This window comes from Bos grunniens, chromosome 5 (assembly GCF_055505025.1).
Source record: "Bos grunniens cultivar Pamir isolate PY7600 chromosome 5, Bosgru_T2T1.0, whole genome shotgun sequence".
Classification (NCBI taxonomy): Eukaryota; Metazoa; Chordata; class Mammalia; order Artiodactyla; family Bovidae; genus Bos; species Bos grunniens.
This window is the reverse complement of record NC_141169.1, coordinates 68,891,120-68,915,155: the sequence shown is the minus strand read 5'-3', so window position 1 is coordinate 68,915,155 and position 24,036 is coordinate 68,891,120. Positions and strand designations below refer to the sequence as shown.

Below are 24,036 nucleotides of genomic sequence, written 5' to 3'. Positions count from 1 at the left end.
TTGCAACATTGTCTATGGCTGCTGTTTCTGCAACATGAGCGCAATTGATTAGTTTCAACCAAGGCCATATGGCCCACAAAGCTTAAAATATTTACTATGTGGCTTTCTGCAGGACAAAAATTGCCAACTTCTGGCCTAAAGCAAATTTTAATTAATGCTGATAAGTGGTACTGGATGAAAAGTACCCTACAGTAATACTAAGGGGTAAACACAAATCAAAGAACTGTCTTCCTGCTCTGGAAGTTGAGATGCTGGCTATACTACCTTTCTTCCAGAAGAACCAGGGACACTGATTCTCCATTACCAGTTAACTATCTAGACCTTCAGCTAACATGTGCCTAAAATACTTAAGGGCCACAGTAACACTTGTGGTTCAGCTAGTAAAGAATTTGCCTACAATGAGAGAGACCTGGGTTTGATCTGTGGGTTGGGAAGATCCCCAAGAGAAGGGAAACGCTACACACACTCCAGTATTCTGGCCTAGAGAATTCCATGGACACAACTGAGTGACTTTCACTTTCACATAATCAGTAACATTTAAAGGACTCTAAATCAAGTATCCAGGCAAATTACTTACAACAAACAGACTCCATTTCAATGCCCCCTGTCAGGGGCTTTGCCTTACACCCCAACCCCGCCCCCCTCAACACACACATCCCCAACATAGCATCTCAACCATTCTCTCCAGGTGGTTTTTCTTCAGAGCAGTCATCACTGACAGAATTACTGTGGTCTACCACTCTGTTAGGCTCAACAATAGTCCCCCCAACATCAAAGTCTGAATCCCCAGAACCTGCAAATACATTACCTGTAAAAGAGATTCTTGAGATGTGAGTTAACAATCTGGTGAGTTAACAATCTGGTGAGATTTTCCAGGATTACCCCCACAAGGCCCAATTTATTTACAAGTATCCTTATAAGAGGGAGGCACACAGAGACACCACAGAAATCAATGAAGACAGAGGTTGCACTGGCAGTTTTGAAAGTGGAGGAACAGACTGTGAATCAAGGAATGCAGGCAGCCTCCAAAACAGGACCTGGCCATGCTGACACCTTGATTTTATACCTTGCACACCCTGAGAAACTGATTTTGGACTTCCAACCTCCAGAATTAAGATAATGTGTGTTGTTTTAAGGCATCAAATAGTAATTCATTACAGCAGCAATAGGGAACTAACACACATATTAAAATATAAATTCCTTGAGAGTAGGGCAATTTTCAATCTATCCTTTCCCCTCAGTGCTAGTGCAGTGTCTGGCACAGTTGTTGAGTGAATTAACCAAGTGCTAATTCTAATCACTTGATAATGGTTTCCGCAAAACAAGGGCAAGAATTTGAGAAAGCCAGGTCTAGACTTAAACTGAATGAACCAAGATGGAGAAGTCACCATGGAAGGAGGCGGCAGCTGCATTCTGATGCTGATCTACGAAGTGAGGCACTACCGTGAGTGCTCACAATGAGCCCAACACTGTGCTGGATGTTTTGTACATATCATCCCATTTAATCCTCACAATAGTCTTCTAAGCACATGTCATTCTCATTTCAGAAACAGTAAAGAAACCTTTTGAGATTAAGAAACTTGTCCATGAGTAAAGAATTAAACCCAGGTCTAAACAATTACAAATCTCTTGCTTTTCTCACTGTATCATACCCAGTAAATCAAAGTACTTGTAACATACTGTCCATTTAATAGGTCATTATTCCCACTAAGCAAATAAAAAAACCAAAGGCTTGTAGGTTTAATAATTTGTTCAGTCTCTAACTAGAATTTTAAAAGGCAGGATCTGATCCCAGGTCCTTTGATCAGAAGAGGTTCTGTTAAACAACAAAATCCTAGTTTAAAAAATTTCCATGATATTTTCCTATCAGCTGACTTTATTGAACCTGTGAAATTAAAGCCACTCTAAATATATTGTTGAGAAACCAGCAGACTTGCAGTTTGGGTCACATCTAATCTCTATAAATGAATTATCTATTAGCCAATTTCCCTTTTTTCTTCAGGGTAAAAAGGGGAAGAAACGACTACTTTAGAAAATAATTGGCTTTAATTTCCAATCCATACGTCATGACAACCAATTTAAATTGAAATGAGTGGTCAGATTTATATTTTACCAGCTATAATTTTAGAGAAGACCCAAAAGATTACCTTCCTCCTAAACCTCCACATTCTCCATTCATGCTTTTAGTTAACACTTACATCTTCAAATACTCCCAATAAAGACATCTGGTGTGTTAAGAGCAATCTGGTGGTAAGCAGACCTGAGGCAAGATCTTTTTGCTATCTCTAAGATTATCTTTTCCCCAAAAAGCAAATGTCTGGAAAACCTAAGGATCCCGGATGGTAGAGGCATGTTAAAGAGAAGATCAGAGAGACTTCACAACTACTAGATCAAAAGGTTGTAGGCACTGGGAAGAGTTAGCATCCCTTCATATGAAAAGGGGAAGAAATGACTACTTTAGAAAATAACTGGCCCAGTTTCATGAGAAACTTCCCTTCTCATAAAACAAACAAAGAAACACCTGTACTCTTACTGAAGAACTTCTCAATCTCCTCTCCATCTAGATGACATTCATTTAGTTTCTGGATTTCCCTTCCCTGTACTACATTCAGACTTAACAGGAAATTTTTATTATTCCTGTTACACAAAGCAGATCCTTATCCACTTGCCAAATAAGGTTTAATGGCAAGACCCACTACTACCGAAGACTGTTTCTACAGAGATCAAGAAAAACAGCTTGCAAGGATGGTCACTACACCTTCAAAAACTGTTTCCTTAAAAACCAAAATTTTCAGCAGGAGCGTCCAAATAAGGTTGTAATTTATATTCTTAAAACAATACAAGCAACAACAACAAAAGCCTTTACAGCTTTGTATGAAGTGAAGGAAATTTGGATAAATTAATCATATACTGATATTTCAATTTACACAGGGAGTTTCCAGGCATTCAAAGTCCTATTAAGAAATCAAAATTGAGTTGGGAACAAATATTCAAGGCCAGTACATAAGGAAACATCACCAATTCTGAGGAACACTCTGTGTACTAGCAGAAATTACAAAGGTAAACTAGGGGCCAGAGAAGAAACAAGTAGATAAAAATTCTAATTGGATGTTAGAAGATTTTGTGTTTGAAATAATCTAAGAAAGAGAGGGCACTAACAGATGAGGTAAATCAATTTTTGCCTAGTATAACATTCAGATAGAATAGTTTTCCCCAAAAAAACATAGATTTCTCTGGAGCCATAACTTCTCACAATTCCACGTATTTGACCCTCCATATTTCCCCTCCCGATCTTTTATCAATTCCTACCCACCTTTCAGTACTTAGTTGATGGCTCACCTAACAGTAGACAGTCTACTTTTGTTAAGCCCACATCACAGTAGAAATTATTTAGAACAAGGACACCCACTCATTAATGAGTCGTCTTTGAAATGAAGCATGGCATCTGAATTGTTTTTTTACAGTATTAACATGACTTACACACTGCCCTACAGTCTTTCTTGACCATTTTTTTTTTTTACCCATTCTTTCCCCCAACCTGGTCAAGAGCCCCATATGGGATTCCCTTGGTTCCCTGTAGCAGAGAAAGCAATGCAGTATCACAGAGCATCATAACTCATTTTTTTTTTAACTATTAAACACCGTTTATTTTATGGAATTCAGTTTTTATTAATAAAGCCTTAAGGAGCAGTCAAAAAATTTTTTGCATGAACACGCCAGTGAATTTCTCAAGCAACAGAATATCATGACAATTTTATAAAACTACCAAGAAAAATACAAGGCACAGTAAAACAACTTATTTTCTTGAAAATATTTTTCACAAGAAATACAGTATGTGCTTCTGTTTGGATTTTACTCTTCACTATGTTATGCTTTAGAAAATAAACACAACTGCATTCTATGCTAAGAACAAAAATCTTTAGTACGAGTTTGTGATCATAGCCTCTGAAATTTCGAAAGCTGCCACAATATTTTTCCAGTCTTGTAAACTCAAAGATATAACTCCCTGTTTCCTGCTGTGGAAACTGGGATCATTTCCCTCACCGGCTAGGTTAATATTAATTGGCTCTAATATTGGCAGCCTGTCTTGGTCAAGCCTTATTCTTGCAAAACCATCCCTTATAATGAAAGAAACATAAAATATATTCTCCACAGTACGAGAGAAAGAGTTTGGATCAATCACAAACTCAAAATAAGACACAGGAGTATCAGGATACTTTCGAAAGTACGTTTGCAACAATCCCAAAATTCTTTCTACTTCTTTTTCTGTGGCTTCTTGATTACCACTCAGATCCAGCTTCCTCAGCTTTGTAGGCATAACCCCATTCTCTTCCATTTTCTGAACTTTTCTCCGGTGATTACGTCGCGGCTTTCGCGCGGCAGACTCTGGTTTGAACGAACCAAAAAGAAAGTGGAATGTTTCAGCTTGTGATATACACGATGTCGCTTCCTTCTGTACTGTCTCCCAGAAGGAAAGAGCTATGTTATCGTCACAGTTATTCAACGGATCACGTTCGTCATCTTCTATCCAATTTAGACCCACAAATATAAACAGAAAGTCACAGAATGCCACCTGATTAAAAAAGTTCATGTCAGAGTTCAGGTGCTTTGCTTTTTCTTTACCCAAATCAGAAGCCAAAACAAGAAACTGAGAGTCGAGAGCCGCTTCTCTTGTTCGACTCACTGCATCAAACAGAACATTGGCTTCCTCGAGAGCCTCGGTTAAGGAGTCGCTCGCCGTGTTCACTATGTCGTCACGGTTCTGCTGGACGGTATAGATGAGCTGCCGGTACTGCTTGCGGATACTCCGACATTTCTCTTCATCCACACGCTCCAGCAGGCTGGGGTCGATGTCGGCCTTCCCGCAGCTCAGGTCGTCAGAGGAGGTATCAGATTCCGTGTCAGACGCCGCTGCCACTTCCACCTTCAAAGCTTCCACCTCCTCCTCCTCCTCCACCTGCTTCAGAAAGTACGCACTGCTGGGGATGGTCATCACCGCCTGCGCTCTAGTCTTCCCGCCTGCGCCGGCTTCCCTCAGGGAACCATTTTCATCGGCCATGTCGGCGGCGAGCAGCACTCAGGTAACGGTCTTCGCGACGTTTCCGACAATAACGGAAACTGCAGGGGTCACCCAGGGCGGAGGAAGACGCTACCCATGCGCACTAGCGGCGGCCTAGCGGCCCCGCCCCTCTCAGTTAACCAATAAGCACCCCCCGCCCGCGTAGAACGCCGGCAAGAACCGGTCCTGGGGTCACACTGGAGTAACACCGGTTGGTTCAAGCGACAGCCGTTATTTTGGCGTTTACTGAGAGTGTCATCTAGCTTTCAAAGAAACGCTTGCAAAATCTAACGACAAAACTATGGGGAGACTAAAGGGCCCGTACTTTAAAACACTGGCTGTCACATACTGCAGCATACTGTCATTAAAAGATGGGGCCGGGGGCGGGGGGGGGGGGGGGTGTTTTTTGTTTTAAAAACTGTCTCCATTGCAGAAAGACTGAACTCCCAAGGTTCACTTGCAAAGTGGTTGCTAGGAACTCGGTCTTCACTATACAAATGTAAATTGTGTTTTGAAGGCCTTCAAAAGCCAAATCCTCGCCAATCTACTCCAATGGGGGAGGGGGAGCGGGTGACTGGGTAAGCAAGGGTCCGGGCTGGCGCATGCGCAAAAATGCGCTGCCGTACCCCACCCCCTACCCCGTCCCCCAGTGTTAGGCAACTGATCTCTGATTCTCCAGCATCCAAGCGTACAAGAATAAAGTAGACAGGGTCTCCGCCAAAGAACTATTTGGAAGATTGCAAAAGTACAGGTCACACACCCCAAGTGGATAGTAAATCTGAACCCTAAAAGGTGAGAAACCTGTGAAGACTTTAAACACAATCTGTTACGAGGATATGAACATGAACGCTGTTGAGTCCCGTGACAAATTTATGTAGGAAAATTCTGCCACTAGTTCACGGGGAAATCACGTAAAGTTGGAGAAAGGACTCAGCTCATGAGTCACAAGAGGGGAGGGAGAGAGGAGAGGGAGAACACCTCACTGCATCTCAAGTTCGGGTTTCCCTCATCCGCAAGTATCTGCCCTACCTTCCCTCCAATACATCTTTACTGGTTCATTTTTCTTTGATAATAGCACACAGTTTTGGAGTAGGAAATGGCAACCCACTCCAGTATTCTTGTCTGGAGAATCCCATAGAGGAGCCTGGTGGGCTACAGTCCATGGGGTCGCAAAGAGTCGGACACGGCTGAAACGACTGACAGCACAGTTTCTTGTAAATGCATGAACAGCACTAGTATTCAGTTCAGTTCAGTCGCTCAGTCGTGTCCGACTCTGCGACCACATGAACCGCAGCAAGCCAGGCCTCCCTGTCCATCACCAACTCTGAGAGTTTACTCAAACGCATGTCCATTGAGTTGGTGATGCCATCCAACCATCTCATCCTCTGTTGTCCCCTTCTCCCACCTTCAGTCTTTCCCAGCATCAGGGTCTTTGCAAATGATTTCGCATCAGGTGGCCAAAGTATTGGAGTTTCAGCTTCAGCATCAATCCTTCCAATGAACACTCAGGATTCATCTCCTTTAGGATGGACTGGCTGGATCCTCTTGCAGTCCAAGGGACTCTCAAGAGTCTTCTCCAACACCACAGTTCAAAAGCATGAATTATTTGGCGCTCAGCTTTCTTTATTGTCCAGCTCTCACATCCATACATGACTACTGGAAAAACGATAGCTTGACTAGATGGACCTTTGTTGGCAAAGTAATGTCTCTGCTTTTTAACATGATGTCTAGGTTGGTCATAACTTTTCTTCCAAGGAGCAAGCATCGAGTGGGCCTTAGGAAGCATTACAATGAACAAAGCTAGTGGAGGTGATGGACTTCCAGTTGAACTATTTCAAATCCTAAAAGATGATGCTGTGAAAGCACTGCACTGGATATGCCAGCAAGGCTAGTATTAAGTTACTCAATAATAGTTATATTACTATTTTTGTTCAAGATTATTTTTTTAAAGTAGGGTTAAAATTCAGAAAGAAACATCCGTTTCTCAAAAACAGTATGCATTATTGTTACTTGTACATATATATCATCCTGCTGTATTAGACCGTTCAAACAATGGGACTGGTTCAAAATTGGGAAAGAGTAGGTCAAGGCTGTATATTGTCACCAAGCTTATTCAACTTTTATGCAGAGTACACCATTCAAAATGCCGGGCTGGATGACTCACAAGAAGGAATCAGATTGCAGAGAGAAATATCAACAACCTCAGATATGCAGATGATACCACCCAAAGGGCAGAAAGTGAAGAGGAACTAAAGAGCCTCTTGAAGGTGAAAGCAGAGAGGGAAAAAGCTGGCTTAAAACCCACCATTCAAAAAACTAAGACCATGACATCCAGTCCCATTACTTCATGGGAAATGGGGGAAAAATGGAAACAGTGACAGATTTTATTTTCTTGGGCTCCAAAATCACTGTAGACAGTGACTGCAGCCATGAAAATTTTTTAAAAGATGCTTGCTCCTTGGAAGAAAATCTATGACAAACCTAGGCAGTGTATTAAGCAGAGACGTCACTTTGCCAACAAAGGTAAGCATAGTCAAACCTATGGTTTTTCCAGCAGTCACGTATGGATGTGAGAGTTCGACCATAAACAAGGGTGAGTGCCTTAGAATTGATGGTTTCGAACTGATGCTGGAGAAGACTCTTGAGAGTCCCTTGGACACAAGGAGATCAAACCAGTCAATCCTAAAGGAAATCAACCCTGAATATTCATTGGAAGGACTGACTCTGAAGCTGAAGCTCCAGTACTTTGGCCACCTGATGCAAAGAAAGAGCTGACTCATTGGAAAAGACTCTGATGTTGGGAAGGATTGAGGGCAGGAGGAAAAGGGGGCAACAGAGGATGAGATGGTTGGATGGCATCAGTGACTCAATGACATGAGTTTGAGCAAACTCCAGGAGACAGTGAAGGACAGGGAAGGCAGGCGTGCTACAGTCCATGGGGTTGCAAAGAGTTAAACGTGACTTAGTGACTAAATAGCAACAAATTAGACTGTTAGCTCCCCTAAAGCAAGAACTTGTTTGTATATCTTCCAAGCTAACCTGTTTTCACATGGATATATTCGAGTAGACACATTTCAATGTGTAAGCGTAGATGAAAACTTTGTTCCAGCACCTATTGCAATTTATTTGGCAGCAAAAAATGAACTTCTAGTGAAAAGAAATAAATCTCACACATAGATAATAAAAGTTAACTGCTTTTCATAATACAGCCTTATTTCTTCTCTGAAATGAAGAAAAAGCAACAGGAAAACAAAGTCGGGGCCCAGAATCATCTAAGGGCTATATTTTACCCCCAAGCCTGGCCAAGTACAAACTAATACTTAACCTGTTTTGTATCTTTGGTGAAAACTCATAGTCCCAAGTTCCAAATCCCCAAAAGTTTGGTTTTAGAGTTAACCATATTTTGGGGGCAGGAGGAGAAGGGGACGACAGAGGATGAGATGGCTGGATGGCATCACTGACTCGATGGACATGAGTCTCAGTGAAGTCCGGGAGTTGGTGATGGACAGGGAGGCCTGGCGTGCTGCGATTCATGGGGTCGCAGAGTCGGACACGACTGAACAACTGATCTGATCTGATCTGATATTTTGGGGACTTTCTGATGTCCATTTCAAATTCAATAAAAGCAATTTATAGATGAACTCCAAAAGACAAGCCAACCTTCCCACCCTAAGGTGTCTATTCTCCCCTAGCTCAGAGCATGGAAAACAGGCTAGCACCAATTTGCTCCACACAGAGCCTTTCATCAAAGAATTTTTAAATGCTTTAGAAAAGTAAATGAATTTTCCCAACCTACTTATAAAGTATTACTAATACCATTTACAGGGATTTCTCAGGAGATAACAGCCCACACAACTTGCTCAGAGCAACAGCACACATCAAGACAAGCATTATGTTATTAAGTTGTGATTTCCAGTGCTAAATTTGTTCTCTGCTAAATCCCCCCTCCTAAGAACCTGGGTAACATATAGCATCCTCAGAAAGTCACACTTGTATTATGCTCTACCTTTTTGTATCTGCCTTGAGAGCACAAGGTTTAGATGTGGCTACAAAGTAAAAATCTCAAATCTAATGATTTCCCCTGATCATGTGAAGAATGGAGTTGCTGCTAAAGGCTCCATAAGGCCTCTATTTCCTTTCTTCTTTTCTTCAATATTTTTCTCCAATGTTACTGTTCAGTCCCTTTGCTAGGAGTTCACATTCATTCGTTCCAAGCGTTCTTAAGCTCTTCCACAACCCTCAGTGTTCAACAGAAACATAACGGGATGGATGAATGTTACAATGTGTTACAAGTCTCTCTATGGTCAAATTTTAAGTCATACAGGATTCACTGTCTTTTCCAGTGGGTTTTTATTGCTCGATTAATCTATAACAAAGAGATATTTAAGAGACCTCTGAGCCAAGCCAGGAACCAGTTGGGTTAGTCCTGCCTGCATGCTAAAAGATATCCTGCTTATTAGCTACCTCCTGACACTTTCCTGTTCCTTCTCGCAGTTTTTCTCCCTTCATCCTGCCAGGGTAAGCTGTGAAGAGATATGGTGAAGGCCTAGTTTGATTTGCCGGAGTAGCAGGGTGTTATGTACACGTTCTTTTTCATTTTCATCTCCTTTAAGGCTATGTTTTTAGGTGTATGTTTTTGCTTTGTTTGCCTTTTCATATTAAAGGTAAACTTTGCAATGATCAAGGCAGAGTATCTGTTTTTAAAATGAGCTTCTGAAAACTCCATGGACAGTGGAAGGAGGCAAAGCTGGGTTCCAATCATGTGTAATGCATGCATGCTCAGTCATATCCTACTCTTTTCGACCCTATGGACTGCAGCCCACCAATCTCCTCTGTTCATGGGATTCTCCAGGCAAGAATACTGGAGTGGGTTGCCATCTCCTTCTCCAGGGGATCTTCCCTACCCAGGGATTGAACCCACATTTCCTGTATCTCCTGCATTGCATGTGGATTATTCACCACTAGAGCCATGGGGGAAGTCCAATCATGACCTATTAGCATTTCCTTAGGCTGCTTAACCTGTCAGCCTCTGGTCTCCTCATCTGTAAAATATGAATACTACTACTCTGTCATAAAGCTACTGTATTGAATGAATCAGAATTACATAATAGATTTGACAATATTTACAACTACTGAGTAGTTACTTAAATCGTCAGTTATCCCAAAGGTAGCAAATGTTTAATAAACATTAAAACACTAAACAGAAAAATATGTAACAAACCAGTAGATTCACTCCTGGATATTGTTTTAGGAACAGAAAAATGTTTTAAAGGCTAAATCCATAGGAGGAAAACAGAAATATATCTCACTATAATAATACCAGTGAAATAAAATTTTAAAACCTACTAAGGCTTCAGTTAAGCTTCCCAGGTATCGCCAGTGGTAAAGAACCCGTCTGTCAATTCAGGAGACATAAAAAATGCAGGTTCAATCCCTGGGCTGGGAAAAACCCCTGGAGGAGGGCATGGCAACCCCCTTCAGTATTGTTGCTTGGAGAATCCCATGGAGAGAGGAGCCTGATGGGCTATAGTCCATAGGGTGGCAAAGAGTTGGGCACAACTGAGGCGACAGTTGTGTATAGCACTTTGAAAGGTAAGCCACTCTACTGCTGCTGCTGCTGCTAAGTCGCTTCAGTTGTGTCTGACTCTGTGCGACCCCATAGACGGCAGCCCACCAGGCTCCACCATCCCTGGGATTCTCCAGGCAAGAACACTGGAGTGGGTTGCCACTTCCTTCTCCAATGCAGGAAAGTGAAAAGTCAAAGGGAAGTCGCTCAGTCGTGTCCGACTCTTCACGACACCATGGACTGCAGCCCACCGGGCTCCTCCGTCCATGGGATTTTCCAGGCAAGAGTGCTGGAGTGGGATGCCATCGCCTTCTCCAACCACTCTACTAGATACTCTAAATCTGGGCCACAAAGTGAGTCTGAAATTAAATGCAAAATTCTTTATGTGTATTTTTCTATAAATGGATTTCAGCAGTTTCTTTGAAAATACTCTGTATCTAAAAGAGGCTTTGAATAACTGTTCTATTCAAATAAGGCTTTACTGTTAGCTGAAGTAAAAGATAAAATGACAGTCATGTCCCACAAAATAACTTGGACCCACCCATTGAGATACTTTAGAGTACATAAAACCTCCGCCCTTGCTCTGTGGTTTAAAGTCATACATTTAACTGACACTTCAGAAAACCAAGTACTGGCTGACTTGCCAAACACCCACAACTAACATAAACAAGGGTGTGAGATGAAAAGAGAACATTTCCCATTGTAAGAGCCATTATCAACTCTCCTGGGACATCTCAGAAGCCAGTAATGACCAGGAACATCATTTTGATAGACCAGGGGTAGGGAAGCACTGGGTGTGTGGCTTCTAAAGGAGGCAGCCTTGGAAAAACTCAGCCCTTGAGGCCAGAGTTAAAAGTAGTGCTTTCTTCAGAGTTTGACTTTCCTCATTTGTAAATGTCACCCATCAGATGACTTCTCTGTCACACAGAGTGGCCTTAACTCTTTGTAAAAAACCACATTACAAACAGCAGGTGACAAATGTATTTTTAAATATATACATTGCCCTATGGCTCAGAGGTTAAAGTGTCTGCCTGGAATGCAGGAGACCAGGGTTCAATCCCTGCGTTGCGAAGATTCCCTGGAGAAGGAAATGGCAATGCACTCTAGTACTCTTGCCTGGAGAATCCCATGGAGGGAGGAGCCTGGTAGGCTACAGTCCATGGGGTTTCAAAGAGTCAGACACTACTGAGCGACTTCACAACAGATGTTACAGATGTTACAGATGACAAAGACAGGGCCTAGCTCAACAGCGAGAATACAGGGGCTCAATAAGCATTAGCTAAATAGACATAATGTGACTTTCTTCTCAGTTGACCTGGACACAGCTACATAACTTGTTTAAGTGGACAATGCTCCAATCACACAGCTCCTTAAAAGTCTGAACTGCATTATATGCTGCCTAGAACCTCTCCTGAACCACTTTGGGCATAATCACTGATAGAGACAGTCCACTTTCACAAAATCAGACACCTCATAGCTAAATCCCTCACTAAAGTCAGTCCTCTGGCTCTGCCATCAACCATTCATTCCACAAGTATTTACTGAGTGCCTACCAGGTATTAACACAACACATGGAAGACACAAAATAAACCATTTTTGTCCTAAAGGAAGGTACAACGTAATAGGCACAGAGGAACGCAATTCCAGTCTGCAGGTATGCTGCACACCAACGCCAATTTGCCAGAACTATGCTAGGAATACCAAGATTTGCATGGGCTCAGCCATGAGTCATGAACATACAATCACACCCGAGAGATCAGCCATGCATCCCAAAAGAGATAACACAAAGCCAAGTGCCAGAAGTGTGAGAACAGCACAGTGAGCTTTACAGACAGCCCTGCGCTCCATCCTGGCTTTGCTGCTGTGTCATCTGGGCGTACACCTTAAGTTCTGAGGGCCTCCACTCTGTCAACTGGAAAACTGGATCATACCACCTCCTTCATAGCACTCTTCTGAGGATTAAATCAACTAGTGATCACAGCATTTAGAAGCTAGCACAGAAGACACATTCAATACATGGTAGCTACTTTCATTGACAGGCACGCTCATTTACATATCTGATGAGATCCTAAGACAGATTGGGAAACAGAGGCACTAAGAATAAGTCTAGCTGTTCACTCCTGATATTGGCAGAACTCCTCTTTTCATTTGTGGGAGTACTGAGGGGGCACAGAGGAGGGGAAAGAGGCAAATCTGGCCTTGTACTCTGACCCAGGTGGGCAGGTGGAAAAATGGGTCTGAGCAGGAAGAAAAGTCAGAAAATGACTTTTGAAATGAAACAAAGAACAGACCAAAGGAGGAAAATGTTAGGGACTATAGCTGCAACAGTATTCCCACGAGCTTCCAGTATAGGCAAGGGAGCAGAGCAAGAGACAACCAGAAAAGCAGGTTGAGCCCAAACCCTGGGGAACACAGAAAACCAAATTAAGAAATGTACACTTTATCCTGGATGCAGATCCAGGGGCAGCAAACAAGCAGTCAGGAAGATGACTATGCAGCAGATGGACAGGAGGGACAGGAAGGGCAGGAAGAGAGAAGAGGGCAGCCAGTTAAGAGACTGTAGAGGTAGAAGGCATGAGTACCTGAAGCAGCCTGGGCAAAAGGTAACAGAGGCAGAAGGCACCTACACGGGAAACAGTCAGGCCTGGCGAATGAACACAAAACATAAAGGCGAAAAGAAATCTGAAGCCTGGACCAGAACAGTGACACCATTGTACAAGGAGAGCGAAGAGGTTTGAGTCATCTCTTGGTTAAAGTGAGAGAAGGCATTGGGTCTCACCGCAGATTCACAGCTACGAAAAATTGTACTGTAGAATCAGCACCAGATAAATATATTTGCAGTATGAACAATCTATGCCCCTTTTAAACATTGTTAGTCCTTACCCCTTACCTTTTTAAGAAACCAGGGTCAAAGCAGTCCTTCAGCACTCTTTAGGCCTTAACTTTAATTAGGCTGAAAAGCACAGACATTACTAATCTCCCCAGAAGGGACTGTCTCAGAGGAGAGAATCGAGTTTTCTACTCATTTTAGTAGAGTATTAAGAAAGAAAGTGGACTGGCAGAGTTATTAAATTACCGCTCCATTTCCTGATGTCCATTCAGTCAGGGGTTTCTGGTTTCTGGTAACTTTAGAAGTTCAGCTTGAAAGGAGACCTGCCTATTTCAGTGCCCACCCCAGGCCCCGCAGCCTGACCACCACACTATCAGCCCTAAGCTTCCCCGACACTGGCTCCATAATTCACTTGGGTCTTCATCAAAACGCACTGCTCTGTGTCTGTCACCTCTCCTGTTACTGCCTGGAATAAATTAAGTCCCATGTTGCAAGTTTTAGTCTTATCTCCCCAAGTTATTCTCTCAAACTACTTAAGTCTGAACTATGTTTGGCCCTTCCTATTCCAGCAAGTGCTTTTTCACTCACTTTGCTTTTCCTCTCAATACCACCAACAGACATTCATTTTGTACAAGGCTTTCAAAACTCTGGAATCCAGGAGATGCTAATTTACATTAAGATTTCCTGTAAGAAAATTTGCAAACTTGCTCTTAAGAACTAAAATATTTACCTTTATACTAAAATATTTAACTAAAATACCTTTTGGGTGTTAAGCCATAATCTTTTGTTTGGTTTTCCTCAATTTTAATTATTTAGCAACTAATCTTGACCAAACTACCTCACACATTAAAGTAAATCTCAAAATGGGATATACATTAAAAGAATTACCTGAGGGGGCTTGTTTAAAATAAATTAAAAGGCAGAACCTAGCCCCTTCCAGAGAGTTCAATGAATAATACCTCAGATATAGCCCTGCTAAGTCGCTTTAGTCGTGTCCAACTCTGTGCGACCCCATAGACAGCAGCCCACCAGGCTCCAACGTCCTTGGGACTCCCCAGGCAAGAACACTGGAGTGAGTTGCCATTTCCTTCTCCAATGCATGAAAGTGAAAAGTGAAAGTGAAGTCGCTCAGTTGTGTCCGACTCTTAGCGACCCCATGGACTGCAGCCTACCAGGCTCCTCTGTCCATGGGATTCTCCAGGTAAGAGTACTGGAGTGGGGTGCCACGCATTCCAGGTGACTGCAGTTTTTTTGAAAGGCACTTTTTTAAAGCCTTTATCATCTAAACGTATCAGTTCCTTCCAGTAGGACCCTACTCCCTGGTCTCCTACAGTTAGTTCACTGTAAATGCAAGGTGGATTTTGGTGCTGCTGCCATTTATTGAGGGGAAAGGAAGGCAAATGAAGAAACAGTATAAGAGGAGAAAAGAAAAGCAGACATTTTTATGAACTCCCACTTCATTATTTAGGTTGCAATTAAAGCAGGAAATCTTAACCTTTAAGGTGTGGACTTTAAGATTTAGCACTAATCCTATAAGCACTCAATTCTCCACTAAATAAATGCCTTTCTCCACTCAAACCCAATTTTCCCTAAGAATTTCAGGACCTACCATTTAGCCTCAAATGTGGTCAATTTGCTGCAAATTCATAAACATTTCAAAGCAGTAGTCCTTACCTAGCTGTCTTCTTCCATTTTTTAGTACTCATTAAAAACCAAAAATAAATGATACAAAGGAGAGTGATAAGTTTACTTGGAAGAGATGTGCTAAATAATTTTTAAAATTTTAATTATAATTTGGCAGTAGGCTTTTCATTCATGGCACTGCACTTCGTTAAATGGCTAAAATTAACTATGATCATATAGAATTGAGAACATCAGATCTTATCAATTAAGTGGGTGCAAAGCTTATTAAAAAATTCATAAACATTCTTTTTACTCCCATTGGTATTAAAGCCAAGATCATCTATAGAATTGATATAAAGATCAAATGCCTATACACCTTTTTAAGTGCAAATTTATGACACAAGTAGAGAGATCAGACAGAAAGGAATATTAATAGGACTTTGTTTCATTTTACTTGCAAACTAAAGGTTTGAGTAACAAAATATAATTTATATAAAGCTAAAAGCCTTTTTAGGGGTGGCTCAGTGGTAAAGAATCTGCCTGCCCATGCAGATTGGGGGGATGTGGGTTTGATCCCTGGGTCAGGAAGATTCCCTGGAGGAGAAAATGGCAATGCAACCCACTCCAGTATTCTTGCCTGGGAAATCCCATTGACAGAGAAGCCTGGCAGGCTTCAGTCCATGGTGAAGCAAAAAGAGCAGGACATGACTGAGTGACTAAACAACAAATAACAAAAGCCTTTTTATTTCAATTATTTTCCATTATTTACTGTGTCTTTGAAGTCTATCGCCATTTTCTATACCCATTCTTCAAAAAGGTAATGATTCTTTTAGAAAAAAAGTAAATAAAAATGCAAATTAATTGTTACCGTCATCCTGAAGGCAAACATATCTAAATACACTGTTAGACTTAACTGAGAACTCAAGCTTACTTAAGACGGCAATGGTCAAGTATGAGTTCCATCTCTTAAAAATTACAGATACAATTAAACAAGGATGACCAAAAAAAAAAAAAAATCAGCAAAAATTAAAGCAGATATATCAAGGTGATCAGATTCTGAGTACCCCCACACCTGACGTATTAATAGAACATCATCCATGGCGCATATCCCTCCAAAGGTGCATCCTGCCCGCCAGCATTGGGCCAGTGAGGTAGGCCATGACCCATCCAGCCCTCAGTAGATGGTCCTAAGGGAGGACTGCCATCAGCTCACCACCACCCAAAGGAAAGATTTCTTTCTTTCCTTTGGTTCTACCCGGCTAACTCTGAGCTAGAAAAGAGACCACTGCAGGGAAATGAACTCACTCCAGGAGCTTGAGTTTGCTCTCCCCTGAGCCTGGGGTTTCTGGGTTTCCCTCCCCGAGAATTAAAAAGGAAGATGATAGGGTCGGACAAAGATAACCATCCACTTTTCTCGGTACTTTTCTAAACAACTCACTTTCAGCAGTTTACACTGCTGCTAAAAAAAAAAAAAAAAAGTAAGTTATTTAGATTTACTGGAAAAGAGAGGGAGGGAAATAGGAAGGAAAAGAGATGAAAATAGGTCCCTTTGCCCTGCCAAGCTTCCCAGTTCTGAAACGTGTCTCATCCACGTTGATTCACAAGTGAGCAGGCGCCGGCGTTTCTTCGTCGTTTGTCTAAGGATGTGCTCCTTTTGGAGGTTCGCTCACAATCACCCTGGGTCTGACACCACGACCGGCTCGGTGAGCTTGTTCCCAGTTCAGGCGGGTAAAACAGACGTTAAGGTCTCCCACCTACCTTCAGGGTCGGACCATGGTGGCCTATCTTTCTCCGTTTCACAAGGGTTTTGGAGGTCCGTTCGGACAGCGCTCCCTCGAGGCCCAGCCCGTCCTCTGTGGCACAAAAGCAGAACCGAGCGGGTCAGTCTTTCCGCCCCGGGGCCGCGGCGGGAAGTGCGCGGCGAGGGCGGGGCTTCCGCGTCCTCAACTGCACTCCCCCCGGCGACTGCCCGGCCCCAGCCCCGGCCCTGACCTTGACCACGGCCGCGCGCCGGCTCGGGTCTCGGACCCACGCACCTGCACGCGGCCTGGAAACGTGGCATCGCGACCAGCGACAAACCCCAGGGTTCCGGCCGGACTCTAAGATAAACAAGTCTCGCTAAAATACACGTCCTACTTTCCCGGCAAGTCCAGAATTCAGAAAAGCCTCATAAAGAAGGCTAAGGCACAATTATCTCAGTTTTTATTAAAAACACCTCCCAACTTAATCTTTCTTTGAACTCTGCATCGCTAAAGCATGCAGAAAACCAACTTCCAAAGTTTCTTTGAAATCTGAAACCACGGGGCAAGATTAAGGACACTCTGCCCACTGAGGGTGCTTTTATTTAAGAGCCTTGAAATAATAAAGCAACACCCTACATGACAGCCTGGGTGCAACTGGTCCAATTTTACAAACGGGTGAACTCAGAGAATGAGTCAGTGAGAATTAAAAATAGACTCCAGTTATCCTGACATCAGGTCCATTCATCAGACAAAAACCACCCAAGCACCCAAAAGTATAGTCTGATAATAACAATAACAGCAGGTCCGATTCTGCAGTGTTTTGCATGTATTAATCCTGGATCTTCACCACTACCGTTTCATAATATGTTTTATCAGGTCCATTTCACAGATAGGGAGGAGGCACAGAAACACTTTCCTGCCCAAATTCAAGCAAGCTACCCAACAGCAGAGCCAGGATTCAAACCCGGCAGTGCAGTGCAGCCTTTACACGCCTACCCTGCCTGATACAGTGAGATGAGCACCAGTTCCTCTTGGTTGTCTCCTGTAACAGCCTGGGGAGTCACAGCAGTCTGAGCGTGGTCTCTCCGCTTGCACACACGGAGACACATATGACTTGCCAACCTCTCGCAATTTCTTAAGATTCAGTGGTGTGAAGATTACTCGAAAGGCATCCTTAAATTGCTACACTCGCTTAAGGCCGACAAGGCTCTGTCTATCTATTCATCGTATTTGCACCTACTCGTGCTCTACGAAATGATACAAAACCCCATTTTTCTCCAATATTCTGCAAACCGTCCCTATAAAGAAAAGCTAGACAGGAAACTACCAGTCGACAGAGGGCCGGTCTCACCTACCGACGCGCTAAGCTTTCACCGACCCGGGCGAAACAACGACCGACGCCAAAAAGCTCCCTCGCCTGGAGAAGCCTCACTCCTGCTCAGACACGCCTTCAAACGTCTCCCTTCCCCCTGCATCCCAAGGCATCCGGCAGGAGGATGCTCTGGGCCCGGCGACCTCACAGCCCGGGGGCTCCAGGCTTCCTCCGTTTCCAGTGAACCCGAAGCTTACACGAACGCGAGCCCTTGGACACCCGGCGATCCTCCGGACGTGCCAGCACCTTCAGCTCCGGATGCAATGCGGGACTGGAGCGAACTGAGCGAAAGGTCCGCGGGTTCCCAGTGGCTCCGAGAAGCCACGCCCTCCCCTTAAATGGGCGGGCAAACCGCCAGAGTCAGAATGACAAAGCAAAAATCCACTCCTCGTGCAGCCCTGTCGACCGCGCGGATGGGCTTAGCAAAGTGGGATCTCCTAATTGGGTGACAGCACATCCTCTTCCTGCTTACAGCGCCCCCAACCCAAGAAAGGTGCAAACGCAATTTAAGGAACTATGTGGAACCGGAACCAAAAGAGTGTGCCTTAACTGAACTGGACTATGCCCTCAGGCAGTGACTCTGGAACTTTGTTACCATTGTGATCAGGCAAGGAACTTTAAAAATACTGACACCTGGTACACACTCCCAAACATTCTGATGTATTAATAATTGGTATTGGTGCGACCTGGGTGACTGAGGTTTTTTAAAACTCCCTGAATGATTCTAGTGAACAGGAGTTTGGGATCCATTACCCTATGGTAATGGATTAGTCAGTGTGGTGATTCTGTAAAGGAAGTGATGTGTCTTTTAAAAGAAACTTCCAGTCCATCCTGACTAATTCTGAAAAGTGACAAATTCTTACCAAGCATAACTTCGCTTTGTAGTACTTCTTCCTTATCCCATTCAGATTTCGGTTTGTCATGTTTGTCTTAAGGAAAACTGAGAGTGTATTTAACTCCAGTCATGCCAGCCACCTGCAGCCAGCTGCCCAGTTGAGCCACACTCTCTCATACTTCCTTGCTCTTACTCATATTCTTACTCAGCACTTGGTACTGGTAGGTGGCTATGAATATTTGCTGAATAAATAAATAACTGAATGCCTTTTCCACTGTGATGGTTACTGCCTGACTGAAGCACGCTCAGGTGAAAGGGTTGCTGGTCTCTAAAGAATCCATGAAGCCACAATTTGCTCCTTTGAGTCCCTTTCCCAGTGCAAGGCAGAGGTTTAGTGAAGCCCCTCGGAGTCTGAATGTATGCACACGCACGCATATGCACACACACACACACTATACATTTGGGGGAGGGGAAAAAACCTTTTCTCCAGTCTCCTCGGTTCTTCTAGAGGTCTAGGAATTGAATTGTCATGAGACAAATTACAGGAGAACATAAAATTTAATTACATACGTACAAAATTAACATGAGAATATGAGGTCCAAGGAAAAGTTAGGCAGGATGAAGCTTGTATACTGTCCCAGAGAAGAAGGAGGTAAAGGGTTTGGGACTTCAAAGGCAAGAAAGGAAATTTACAGGAAGAAGAAAATGAGCAAATGTCTGATAAACATTTGTTCAGTCATGCAGATTTCCCAGGTGGCTTAGTGGTAAAGAAGCCACCTGCCAATGCAGGAGACAAAAAAAATGCGGGTATGATCCTCAGGTTTGATCCCTAGGTCAGGAAGATCCCCGTGAGGAGGGCATGGCAACCCACTCCAGTATTCTTGCCTGAAGAATCTGATGGACAGAGGAATCTGGTGGGCTAACAGTCCATAGGGTTGCAAAGAGTCAGACCAACTGAGCACACAGGCACACAGGCACAGCGGGACCCAGAGAGAACCTCAATCAAACAGGCCTTGCTGAGTTCCCCCAGTCTACCACACCCAGTTCACGTTATACTTTTCTATGATGATAATTGTTTTTCCTGGAATAGGCCCTGTTGGCAGGTAAGGGGACAAGGTAAAAAGTTCTTCCTGAGGATTTGTTTCTTAAAAATAATCGACCCCAAAGAATCCTCAAACCAAAGAGACACATTTTGGGGTGAAAAGTTTTGTTCCCCTCAGTTCAGTTCAGTTCAGTCGCTCAGTCATGTCCGACTCTCTACGACCCCATGAATCGCAGCACACCAGACGCTAAACTGACACTCTCCCTGTGTGGTGGTTATTTATGCGCATGTCTCACCTGCTTCTTGCGGTGACCCAAAGACGAAAGAGCAGATAAAACCAAGGAGGGTCTTGGAATGCAGGTATGGAAAAACCAGACCCTTATTGTCCTTTCTCCCCCATGTTGTAACTGTTAATGGATTTCAGATCCTCCTGAGCCGTACAACCTGCCTCCCCTCCTACCCCACAGGGAGAAGGTATTTGCCTGACTCTTTCCCCCACCCAGTATATGTGCCTCATCCAATCAGCAAATGACCTGCAAGACCCCTATCCCACTCCTTGTACCCTGGGTATAAAAGTGGACTAAGGACCCCTGTTCTACGTCAGTTCTCGCTTGAGCTGGCCCACTGTTCTAACAGCATCTCCCACTCTAATAAACTTTATTTCCCTCTCATTCTAATGTCTGGAAATTTTTTTCCAACCCGCGCATGGACCACGACAATCTGGAGTCCTGAGAAGAGAGGATGGGTCTAGAACATAAGTGTTCAGGAAACAAGATGACTTAAGAGAGCAAAGAATGGTAAATGTGAAGGAAATAAAGCTGGGATTAAGGGAGAAAACAACATTTACTCCTGGCTGCGATGCTGAGCTCTGTATTAACCACATATATGCCTTATTTCATTCAAGCTACACAAAACAATTCACAAACCAGGGTCATAACTCTGCATTCTTAAAAATCTTTAGAAACTACAGTTTATTTTAAAAGCATGTCTTAGGATACAGAAGGACTTTAAAATCATTTAACTTAATGTGCTAAAAGCAAGTGATAAAGGTTGACTTCTAACAGCCTTCTGTGACAGACAGGCAGAGTTACCAGAAAAGGCTAGATAAGGCATTTTTAACTTGATACTGTTTTTTGTTTGGCCATATGGCAGGCAGATCTTAGTTCCCTGACCAGGGATCAAACCCATGCCCCCCTGTACTGGAAGCACAGGGTTTCAACCACTACACCACCAGGGAAGTCCCCTTCACACTGTTCTTAAGTGAGCAGATTATATTAACAACACACATCCCAAGAGTAGCCCCATGTAGTTACTTTCTATGTTTAAAAAAAAAAAATTACCATTAAAAAAAGCTTCACTTTCCTTTCAAACGATTCTTGCTGCAGTTCCAGGCCCAGATATCTTATCCTTGTCAGGAAATACAGAGAATGCCTTAGTTCTATTTAGTTGCTGGTTAATGGGAAAAGAGCCTCATCGCCCCCCATCTCTCATGAGGCAGCATTTGTTCCAGTGGTACATCTTGCCTCTGTTGACTGGGTTCCTGTTATTCCTCCTGCCTAAAATTATCTTCCCTGCCTAAGGGCCTCCTCCCTCAAAGCTCATTTGAAAAGTCACCTCCTCTGGGAGGACTTACCTGATTTCTACCTGAGTGTTTATCACTCCTTCCCTCTTCAGTTCAGTCGCTCAGTCGTGTCCGACTCTTTGCAACCCCATGAATCGCAGCACGCCAGGCCTCCCTGACCATCACCAACTCCTGGAGTTCACTCAGACTCACGTCCATCGGGTCAGTGATGCCATCCAGCCATCTCGTCCTCTGTCATCCCCTTCTCCTCCTGCCCCCAATTCCTCCCAGCATCAGTCTTTTCCAATGAGTCAACTCTTCGCATGAGGTGGCCAAAGCACTGGAGTTTCAGCTTTAGCATCATTCCTTCCAAAGAAATCCCAGGGCTGATCTCCTTCAGAATGCACTGGTTGGATCTCCTTGCAGTCCAAGAGACTCTGAAGCGTCTTCTCCAACACCACAGTTCCAAAGCATCAATTCTTCGGCGCTCAGCCTTCTTCACAGTCCAACTCTCACATCCATTCATGACCACAGGAAAAACCACAGCCTTATTACACAAACCATCTAAATCCAACAGAGTTTTGAGAAGACAAAATCTTGCTTGATTTATTATGCCCTCCTGGAACCTGTTATATATAGTAAGTGTGCAGAAAATGCTGGAAAAGACCCTCTGTTCCTGAGCTGTTGTCTAAGCACACTATTAATGGGTCTACATAAGTGTTTGATCAAGGGTACTATTGCACTAAACTACTGTTCCTCAATAAGCCTTTCTCACATACACATACACACACACTTAAACACACACTGAGCTAGAGTCACCTTTCTGACACTCAAATCTTCTCTGTTCACACCTTCAGTGGCTCTCTAGGAACCTCCAATTAAGGTCCAAAGTCCTCAATTGTACTGACTTGGCAAGGGCCACCCTTGTTAAATCTAGATATCCACATATTCTGAACCCTACTTAACCAGAAAACATAGCTGGAGAAAACAAAGAAATTAAAAGTAATTTCACTTTAAAGTCAAGGCCACTAATCTCAATGTGTCTCCAAAGCTGCCCAGCAGTCCTTTGTATCACTGATATATTTGTTTTCCCAATTTCCAGAGTGACTCTTTCACACCAAACCTCTAACACACTGTGAACAAAGGAAAATAAAGAGCATTGCTCAAGTTGGGGCCCAGGTTATGCCACCCCAAAATGTGCCTCAATGCTGATTTTTTTTTAACTAATTACTTAAGAAATGGCCCCAGGATTTCTCTGGTGGTCCAATGGTTAAGAATTTGCCTGTCAATGCAAGGGACACAGGTTCAATCCTTGATCTGGGAAAATCCCACATGCTCTGGGGCAACTAAGCCCATGAGCTACAACTATTGAAGCCCATGCACCCTTGAGCCTATGCTCTGCAACAAGAGAAACCACTGCAGTAAGAAGCCCGCGCACCACAGCTAGAGTAGCCCCTGCTCATTGCAACTAGAGAAAGCCCATGCAGAGCAAAGAAGACACAGCACAGCAAAAATAAAGAAATGGCCCCAGTGCAAGAAGGACACTCTGACTCTCCTTTCTGTCTCTCTGAGAGAAAGAAAGAAGTCATTCATGTGAAAGTGCACTCCTGCACCTGGAGGCAGAAGGACACACTTATCACCAAAGATAGGGAATGTGGGGCCAGGATGCCTATAGAAGCAAACCTGTTTGGATGTCACTGACTCATGGACATGAGTTTGAGCAAGCTCCAAGAGTTGGTGATGGACAGGGAGGCCTGGTGTGCTGCGGTCCATGGGGTTGCAGACTCGGACAACTGAGCAACTGAACTGAACTTAATATATCCCAAGCCCACACTATGTTCGTATTTGCCACTAATTGGGCACAGAGAACCTCAGTTTCTTTGTCCTGTCGGTTCCTCACAAATGTACTGTTTCTTTGTCTAAAAAATATAAAAGCTGCCTCCTTTGGCCACTTCATGGATCCCATTTCTATGGGAGCTCCATGGGCATGAATTAAAATTTGTTTCTTTTTCTCTTGTTAATCTGTCTTGTGTCAATTTTATTATTAGTCCAGCCACAAGGACTCAAGAGAGTCAGATGTTCCCCCTCCTCAACACTCAACACCCAGTTCTGTAAGGATTAAGTTGCAACCCAATTCAACTGCCCACAAACGTGAGAGGAATTCAGGATGGAAGCAGGATGAAGCATTCTATGCTTTGGATAAACAGGTCCTTAAACAACTCTAGTTGTGGTGCGCGGGCTTCTTACTGCCGTGGTTTTTAGAGGCAGGTCCCAGGAAGAAATTCAATGACCCCAGGTTTTTGCATCTTCCCACACTTAAATAATCACTAAACTCATTAAGTTGAGCTACCTGTCCTTTGTGATTAGCAGTAATCTTTTATTAAGATCTATGCTTGACTTCCTGGG

General features: G+C 43.4%; 2 protein-coding genes across 6 annotated transcripts in view; both read right to left on the bottom strand.

The window, feature by feature from the left end:
• Positions 1–24,036, bottom strand: part of TXNRD1 (thioredoxin reductase 1) — a 128,280-nt gene that overhangs the window by 44,572 nt on the left and 59,672 nt on the right. For 2 of the 5 annotated variants that reach the window (XM_086401086.1, XM_086401089.1), the window contains exons 1-2: positions 18,176–18,475; positions 16,837–16,931 (exon numbers count right to left, since the gene is read on the bottom strand). The exons of 1 other annotated variant lie outside the window; for it this stretch is intronic. The gene's annotated coding sequence lies outside the window, so the exon portion shown is untranslated. Of the gene's footprint in view, positions 1–16,836; positions 16,932–18,175; positions 18,476–24,036 lie in introns of those variants that run through there. 2 more of the 5 variants (XM_086401085.1, XM_086401088.1) reach the window with 1 other exon arrangement.
• On the bottom strand, positions 3,620–5,113 carry EID3 (EP300 interacting inhibitor of differentiation 3). The gene has a single exon (XM_086401098.1). It carries the CDS (start codon positions 5,057–5,059, stop codon positions 3,920–3,922), a length of 1,140 nt encoding a protein of 379 aa, XP_086257224.1. The 5' UTR covers positions 5,060–5,113; the 3' UTR covers positions 3,620–3,919.